The 9,173-nt window shown below is 34.5% G+C and overlaps 1 protein-coding gene across 1 annotated transcript; it reads right to left on the reverse strand.

The window, feature by feature from the left end:
• Positions 1-1,262: 1,262 nt before the first annotated feature.
• Positions 1,263-3,337, reverse strand: LOC139875859 (serine/threonine-protein phosphatase 7 long form homolog). The gene is made up of 6 exons (XM_071863152.1): positions 3,004-3,337; positions 2,116-2,647; positions 2,003-2,042; positions 1,743-1,874; positions 1,424-1,606; positions 1,263-1,382 (listed from the first exon to the last, which is right to left on the reverse strand). Exons 1-6 carry the CDS (start codon positions 3,335-3,337, stop codon positions 1,263-1,265), a joined length of 1,341 nt encoding a protein of 446 aa, XP_071719253.1.
• Positions 3,338-9,173: the final 5,836 nt, after the last annotated feature.

Raw genomic sequence — 9,173 nt, forward strand, 5'->3', positions numbered from 1 at the left:
TTATACCAGTTGAATGTTCATTATCAATTAAACATCACATACTACAGAACCACATTTCAAACACCTCAAACTGAGTTTTAATTTTCACTCAAATCAGCAATTGAAAACTAAAAAAACACAAAATCACATTCTCAAAAAATGGCCAATGATGAGAACGATGGATGTGAATACCTACTTGATATTGATGATTCCGATCTCACTCAATCTGTATCAGTTTCAAAACCCACTCAAACCATATTGGTGCCCACCGAGTTGCCACCATTCCCCCGACCTTTAGAGTCCCCCCAACTTAACCGTCAAAAACAAAAGAAACCTATTTCACCACAACGACCTGTTCTTCGCGGTTCTGGGTCTAACAAAAAGAACAAATTATCCTACCGAATCCCTGGACCCGCTGGTGTTTTCCAAGATGCGTATGAACTTCGAAATAACGAGAATAACGTTGTGGATGACATGTGTACGCAAGATTTTGTAAGGGAAATAATCAATAGACCTGAAGCGGATGATTCGTTTACACTGGATCCGTGGCTACGCGCGATGGAGTTTGCATATCCATACGGAGGTAAACAAAAAAATTGTATACTCATTATTGAAACCATAAGCCAACAATTTCTGTGTATTGTTGTAACTGCAGGTAGATCTGATATAGCGAGCATTTTGAGACAACGTAGATTTTTACCAGCTGATCAAGTTGTTGGTGTTGTTAAGACTTGTGAGAAAAATTGTGTCGGTGATCTGTCTTTAACGCTCAAAGTGAGTTTACATCACTAACTTATGTATATTTTCATATTTGTATTGCGTTGACTAAAACAGGTTAATGTAACTATATTCATTTATGTTTAATAGGACACTAGGGGTACTATTCGAGGATCAGTATCTAGCAAGATCATCGATGGTGTACATGGGAAGTATGAAGGTGTAAAAGGCATACGTGAGGGAGCTGTTCTGGTGCTACAAAATTGCTCTATCTTTTGCCCCAGTGTGAAGGTTAAAATCCTTAACATTACACGCAAGGCGTTAATTAAGGTGTTCTTCAAAGACGGTGGATCTACGTAGAGCATTGTGTTGTTGTTGTTGTTTAAAATAAACTATTGTTATTGTTGTTTTAAATAATGTATTGTTATATGTTGTTATTGTTATTTAAATTAAACTAGTTGTTAGTTTTGTTTAAAAACGATACTAAATGTATATCACAAACGCAACGAATTTATTTAAACAAGTTCAAAAGATAAACATTACAACCAAATCATCATAAAATACAACTAATCAGTGCCCATGACGTCCCCCACGTATATATCGCAGGTGATGACCAGTTCCGCACCTTGTTGGGACAGATTGCCTTGTACTCCTCCGCGGTAGTTGTTCCCGATTTTCATCATCGCCTGTGGTTAAATAATTAAAATATCACACAATTGTATCTTACATAGACATTGGTAGTCCCTGCCCAATTAGGATATGTGTTGGTACCCTCGTCGGTTCCTGGATCTGTAATGTGCACAACAGTGAGAGCCTTGTACCAGTCATAGTAACCCCTACTGACACCCCCACCATCTCTACCAACAAATATACGGTTGGCTCGGTCATTCCATTCTGCGATGTACGTGGCCTGGGGGGGCATTAGCCCTCATATCAACACTTCTTTTCATGCTAAGGTTTGTTTTATGCAACTGATGATGCGTCTGAGCGGGAAGAAAGTATTCAACGCCTGGAATTGGCTGACCCCATCCAAACTGCCTACATACCCGATCGGGTAGATGTGTCTCAATAGTAGCCCAGAATATAATTGGCCCACGGTATGACCATAAGGGTCTGTCAGCTGTGCACTGCGCGGGTAGTCGGGCGAATAACTCATCATCATAGGGTTGCCATATAAACTGCATCAACAGATTATAATACTTAATAAATATTTTGACTTTAACATAGCTTCTATAGTTTCACACCAAATAAATCTTACCTATCTAGGTGTTAACGCCGAAAGTAGGGAGCGATATGTTGACAATACATGTGCTGGCGTATTTTTGTTAGTCCGTTTACCATGCCACCTACATATGAATAACACATACAAATGAATATAGTTACAAAAACTAAAGGTTTAAAGTTACAATGATCTCTTACCTAGAACCATAGGGTGCAGGAATAAGTGGAATCTGGTTCGGTGGCAAGTCCTCTGGAATCTTTCGTACATCAGTTCTGAGAATTGGCGCGAGGGATGGAATTCGTTCATACACCCACTGTTGTACTAAAAGTAGCGAACCATTAATGGCCTTGGCTTCATAGTTTGTGGCCGCTTTACACAAATTTCTATAAAGATGTGCGAGAACCGCACTACGCCAACTAATACGATTAGCTGGACTCAAGTCCACGATGGTGTGCAAGAAACTCAAAGGGACATCATACGCATTAGCATCAGAAAATAGAATGCCACCCATCATAGCTAAAATATATACTCTAGCCCGCTGTTGGTGAGACTCGATAGTGTCTCCAACTTCTTCATTCAACTCCGTAATTAAAACGAAAATTAATATCCTCCCTCTACGTATACCCCTATTACCAATAGCATGACGGGAGATCCCTAAGTACGTTTCAACAAACGGTATCCAATCGCTATCATTTGTTTCATACCAAATACCGGAGAATACATCCCCGTCTATAGGTAAACCAAATAAAACCTGAACGTCTTGCAACGTTACAGTTGCTTCTCCTACAAATATTAATATGGATTTTATATATATATATATATATATATATATATATATATATATATATATATAAATACTATTTTAAACAATTATGTAATATTATATATTCGTAAATACTATTTTAAACAATTATCTAATAGAAACTTGACTAAACTAATAAATATAAATATAGCGAAGATATAATAATATATATTAAAATAAATGATTAATATATATATATATATATATATATATATATATATATATATATATATATATATATATATATATATATATATATATATATAAGGTAATGATTTTGTACCAATCGGTAAATGAAACGTATGCGTCTCCGGGCGCCATCTTTCAATCATAGCAGTAACAAGTGACCAATCCAGTCTTTGTTTACCCAATTTAGCTAGTAAACCCAAACCCACATTATCGAGATACACCTGCACATGCTCATTAATTGTTTCGTTTGGTAGCTGTTTAATATGCTGCCAAAAGCTCAGATCAGCTCTTCGTGGTTTGATCAACGTGTCCTCGTGCAGCTTCTTTGTAAATACCGCGTACGATCTATGATTCCTTTCGGCTTGTAAAAATAATAAAGAACTATCAACCGGCTCCGATCTAGCACGTACTTGGTTCGTTTGAGCCATTTTTTTTGTTAAAAATTCAAGGATTTTCGAAGTTTTTTTTTTTTCAATGGAACTGAATTGTGTGTGAGAACCGAAGTTACAGACTTCGGATTTATACAGAACCAAAACCGAAGTTTGAAACTTCGGTTTTGCCACGTGTCATTATTTTATTCGCCAGTAAAAATTTTCCCGGATTTGTATTTATTGGATAAAATCACAGTTAATGCGGTAGCTGGAAGTTAAAGCAAAACCGAAGTTTGGAACTTCGGTTTTGCCACGTCACCAATCCAGTCACCAATTCAACGGACAAAATCAATAAAAAACCAAAACCGAACTTCCAAACTTCGGTTTTGACCAAAACCGAACTTTGGAAGTTCGGTTTTACCATTTTTGCAACGATTTAGTTTCAGTTTCCATTTTTGCAAGTCTGTTTGTAAAAATTACCATTCTTAAAAAAAAAATCCATTTAGCAGTCACGTCAACTCCGGTCATAACTACAAACCACCACAATTTGTAGTTCTTCCAACTATACTTGAACCACCTTGGAAGATATCAATGATTTTGTGGTTCGAAAAGCATCGGTTGTTTGTTGAGATTGGATGTCCGTTTATACTACCGCCTCGAAAACCACCTTGGAAGGTTTCTCCAACCTTGAGGACAAGGTTGATATTCAACGGGTGGGTATTGATACGAGCATGCGTCACGTTGATAAGATAATAGCAATTGAAGTCAGTCACGTGAGTGGTTGGGGTCAACATCCCACGTTTACAGTAGTCATCCATGTTCCGCATATGCATGCATTTACGTTGCCATGTACTTGGATATAAACTTCCATTTACCTTATTGCTAGTTAGTGGTAGTTTCATTATGTTAGCAAGAAGAACCGTATTTCTTCTTAGTATAAATATGCATGTATTGTTTTGTTTTAAAGATATGAATGAAAAGTATTTGGTTAATCCAAAAGTCTGTTTCTCTCTTGTTTTCTTTGGAGACTCGCCATCTCGAATCGGCTTTATCCTAGGAGTTAGCGGTCGACTCGAATAGACCGTATCAGTAGCACAAATACAGAAGTTTTTTTTAACAGAAACAGAAAAATATCTTCAATCACAGAAGAAATAAACACTTTAATCACCAGAAGAACAGAAAACTAAAACACAAAATCACAATCTAAGCAATTGTGATAAAAGTACAGTTGAATCACCAAGAACAATACACTCTATCAAGTTCAATATACGTTGAACTTATAATCTCACTCAAAATACAGAATCAAAGATGATGATGAAACAACTCTTCAAACCCTATATCGTATCAGATAGAGCGAGAGAGAGATAAAACGAATACAGTAAAAAGAAAAGGAGATAAATTAAATAAATTATAATAAAGCCTCTTTTATACTTTCAAACTTGGGCTTCTTTCATCTATTGGATATGTATGGATTGAAGAGTAAACTAGCCCAATATGCCAAATAAGCCCACTAGCAGAAATAAATTAAGAAATGATGCAACTTTAGTCCCTCCTACTTCAATATGCACAGCAACAGTCCTCTTCATCAACTAGCTAAGAATTCAGTGTAATGATAATGAGTTGAAGTGAAAAGAATCTGCAAAACAGAGAACTTAACCCAGAAGTAAGATAACTAGAACATTATCACCATGTTAGATTGTTAAGTAAAAAAGGCTATATGTTTCAATACTCCCCCTCAATCTAAACATGGTAAACATCAAACAATGTTAACTTGTCACACATGAGTTTGTGTTGAGAACCTGTCAAACCTTTAGTAAGTATATCAGAAAGATTATCAAAAGTATTGATTTGTTCAGTTTCAATCACTCCATTAGAAATTTTTTTCTCTAACAAAATGCAAATCTATTTCTAAATGCTTTGTTTTTTCATGAAAAACTGGATTTTTTGCAATTTGAAGTGCTGACTTATTGTCACAATATATCTTAACAGGAAAACTAGTTTCCACTTTCAAATCATTTAAAATTTTCAAAATCCAAATTATTTCACATGTGACAGCAGCTAAAGCTCTATATTCTACTTCAGCTGAAGACCTTGGTACAGTAGACTGTTTCTTAGACTTCCATGAAACAGTAGACTGTTTCTTAGACTTTCATGAAACAAGAGACTTTCCAAGAAAAACACAGAATCCAGTAACAGATTTTCTAGAAAAGTTACATTTACCATAGTCTGAATCAACAAAGGCAGTAAGATCATACTTGTCACTATTGTTAATTAAGATCCCTTTACCTGGAGCTCGTTTTAAATACTTAAGTACTCTAGTAGAAGCCTTTAAATGAGAAGCTAAAGGAGAATGCATATGTTGACTCAAACAATGAATGACATAAGCAATATCTGGTTTTGTTAGTGTAATATAGATTAACTTTCCAATAAATTTTTGATATTCACTTATATTTGTTAGCAAATAATCAGATTCACAATGATTGTCAGAACTGCACAACACAACACCACTCTCCATAGGAGTAACAGCAGGCTTGCTAGCTAACAAATTAAATTCAGAAATAACTTCTAAACAGTAGTTTCTTTGAGACAAACATACGCCATTTTCATGTTCAAGTAACTCAATTCCAAGAATATACTTCAGATTACCAAGATCTTTTATTTTAAACTTTGTATTCAAAAAATCTTTACACCTTTTAATTTCAACTTCACAATTGCCAGTTAGCATAATATCATCAACATATACCAACAAATACAAGCAGAAACCATCACAATGTTTTACAAACAAAGAATAGTCATTTACACTTCTAACAAAACCAAATTCAAACAAAGCATCACAAAATATTTCATTCCACTTTCTAGGAGCCTATTTTAATCCATATAAAGACTTTACAAGTTTACACACTCTTTTATCATTCTTATCAAAATAACCTTCAGGCAAGCTCATATAAACATCTTCAGACAGATCACCATATAAAAAAGCATTGTTAACATCCATTTGATATAAAGACCAATTATTACTAACAGCAATAGTGATTAAAACTCTAACAGTAACCATTTTTACAACTGGACTAAATGTTTCATCAAAATCCAGACCCTGTCTTCGATTAAACCCTTTTGCAACTAATCTTGCCTTGTACCTATCAACCTTTCCAATGGACTTATATTTTATTCTATATACCCATATGCAACCTATAGGTTTTCTCCCTACAGGTAAATCTGTTAAATACCAAGTACTATTTTTATTTAAAGCTTCCATTTCATCATTCATGGCATTTACTCATTTCTGACTTTGAGCAGCCTCAGAGTAGGTTTTAGGTTCACAACCTTTATCAAAATTGGTGACAAAACAGTAATTCTCAGAACCAAGCTTAGAGTAATTCATATATTTATTTAAACCATATTTTACTTTTCCATCTAAAATAAAATCATTAAACTTAGATGGCAAATTACTTCTTCTGCTTGTTCTTCTTAAAATAGGTTCAGTAACAAGATTATCAGACTCAGTTACTGATCATGCATATATTTTCCAAAGGGAAAATATGCACACTTAATACGTTTAAAGAGGTTTAAGGATCTTAGAACTTAGCTCTCCGGTCCCGCTACCGTGAATAACCCTGGCTGACATGATGATGTCGGCGGGGTGGCTAAGTGATTAAGTCCACCCTTGATGACAGTCGTCGATCAGAGGGCCTTAAATAAGGTTGTAGGTGACGGTCGTAAAAGAACTAATCTATTAACCTTTTAGAGAATGAGAGATGGTAATAGTGATTGTTACGTATTGTAGGCTACGTAAGATGGTGTCTCTTAGAATGACGATTAGGGTTAGTATATATAGGCAAACCCTAATTCTAGAATCATCCAAGATTGTGATAATCTCTTACATAACAAACTCCCCCAGATCCCGGATGTGATTTTGGAAAAGATATTCTGACTTGGTCGCCAAGTAACCGCCCCTCTAGAAGTAATGTACATCATGCGCTACCGCATACCGCATATAGTCCACCCGCATACGCTTACCATGACTTGGCCGCATACTAAAAGCATGCGAGTGCGGGTCGCGGTATCATTAGTTACAGGGTTAATAGTTTGTTCAAAATTACCCTCAGGAACAGTGTGCTCGGCACTTGTATTCTCATCATTGGAAGTTGCAAGTATACTTTCAGTTGTTAAATCATGATGATCAACAACTGAAGTATGATTTCCATCATCCATAAGATTGTCTCTCCCTTCATCATTGGGATTTAAATCTTTCTTAGTCTCTTTTGACACTTTGACAGAATCCTCAAAATATGGAGAATCGAAAAAATTTAAATTGTTAACTTCTGCATCATTAAAAACAGTTTTATAAACAGACTCAAGTTTAAAAGGAAAAACGTCTTCATAAAATTTTACATCCCTGAACACAATAAAACTTTTATTTTCCAAATTAAAAAGTTTATAACCTTTTTGAACACTTGAATACTGATGTGGTAGCGTGGGGGTACGTGATAGTACTATATTTTACTACGAAATACGTTACAAATTACACAAGTTTTAATTATTTATTTACAAAATGGATATACCTAAACCTTGCTACAACACTATAGGCAGTGTACCTAATCGTAGAGTAGTATAGTTTTTAGTAAGTCCGGTTCGTTCCACAGGGAGCGGGCTTATTGCACACTATATTTTTAAACAACTATATTTGTACAAAATATATATAATTATATATAATAATATATAAAAGGGGGTTTACCGTTTAATGACCGGTTTGTCGATTTATATTTTAAGCGAAGCGTATAGTAAATGACGATATTTAAATAACAATATAAAATAAATAACAATAATTGAAATGACAATAAATAAAAGTACGAAAAAAAATGAAATAAAATATATTATGCTTATTTAAACTTCCGTAATCATGATGTTTGACGTGTTGATTTTAGTTTTATGCCCATGGGTTAATTGTCCTTTGTCCTGGATTATTTAATATGTCCGTCTGGTTTTTGTCCATAACAGTCCATCAGTCATAAATATAAAGTGCGAGTGTCCTCGTCAAATTATTATTATACCCGAAGTTAAATATTCCAACTAATTGGGGATTCGAATTGTAACAAGGTTTTAATACTTTGTTTAATGAATACACCAGGTTATCGACTGCGTGTAAACCAAGGTTTTACTACTTTGTTAACAATTACACCAATTACCCTTGAATGTAATTTCACCCCTGTTTTAATTATTCTAGTGGCTATTAATCCATTCCCGTGTCCGGTTAAATGAACGATTATTCGTACATATAAATACCCCGCCCATCGTGTCCGATCGAGTGTATATGGTAATTTATAGGGACGCCCAATTGTAAATCTTTATATTAACATTAACAAACTATCATTTAGTTAAACAAATATAAAGTCCATTAATAGCTCATAGTCTAATTTCCACAAGTGTCGTTCTTTTGTCCAAACCCCAATTATGGTACAAAGCCCAATTACCCAATTTTAGTAATTAGCCCAACATCATGATTACTTCGTTTTAAATAAGCATAATAATAACTTAGTTACGATGTAACGACCCGGAAATTTCCGACCAAATTTAAACTCTAATCTCTATATGGTTCCGACACGATAAGCAAAAACCCTAAAGTTGACCCGCACTTTTTCGATCGTTCTATACTTATAAGATTAATATTTACATAAATTAAACCTTACCAACATGATAAGCAATCCAAATTGTTGAGACTTATGTTTTTGAAAAGAGTTTTACACAACGTTTGACCGTCTAGTTTGACCGATGATATCACGAAGTATACAATATATGATAATTATACGTTTGTGTATATATATGTATATATACATATTTAACATGATCTAAGAATGTTTTAATATCTCATTTTGTATTAATAACAATAAGTTAT

The sequence above is a fragment of the Rutidosis leptorrhynchoides genome, chromosome 11, assembly GCF_046630445.1.
Source record: "Rutidosis leptorrhynchoides isolate AG116_Rl617_1_P2 chromosome 11, CSIRO_AGI_Rlap_v1, whole genome shotgun sequence".
Lineage (NCBI taxonomy): Eukaryota > Viridiplantae > Streptophyta > Magnoliopsida > Asterales > Asteraceae > Rutidosis > Rutidosis leptorrhynchoides.

What these genes read in the sequence shown, in the direction of transcription:
- LOC139875859 (XM_071863152.1), bottom strand. Translation starts at nt 3,337, where the DNA reads ATGGCTCAAACGAACCAAGTACGTGCTAGATCGGAGCCGGTTGATAGT. An exon ending in CCTGCACCCTATGGTTCTAG is followed by an intron (nt 2,043 to 2,115) that starts GTAAGAGATCAT and finishes ATTCATATGTAG; the next exon opens with GTGGCATGGTAAACGGACTA. An exon ending in CAGGGACTACCAATGTCTAT is followed by an intron (nt 1,383 to 1,423) that starts GTAAGATACAAT and finishes ATTTAACCACAG; the next exon opens with GCGATGATGAAAATCGGGAA.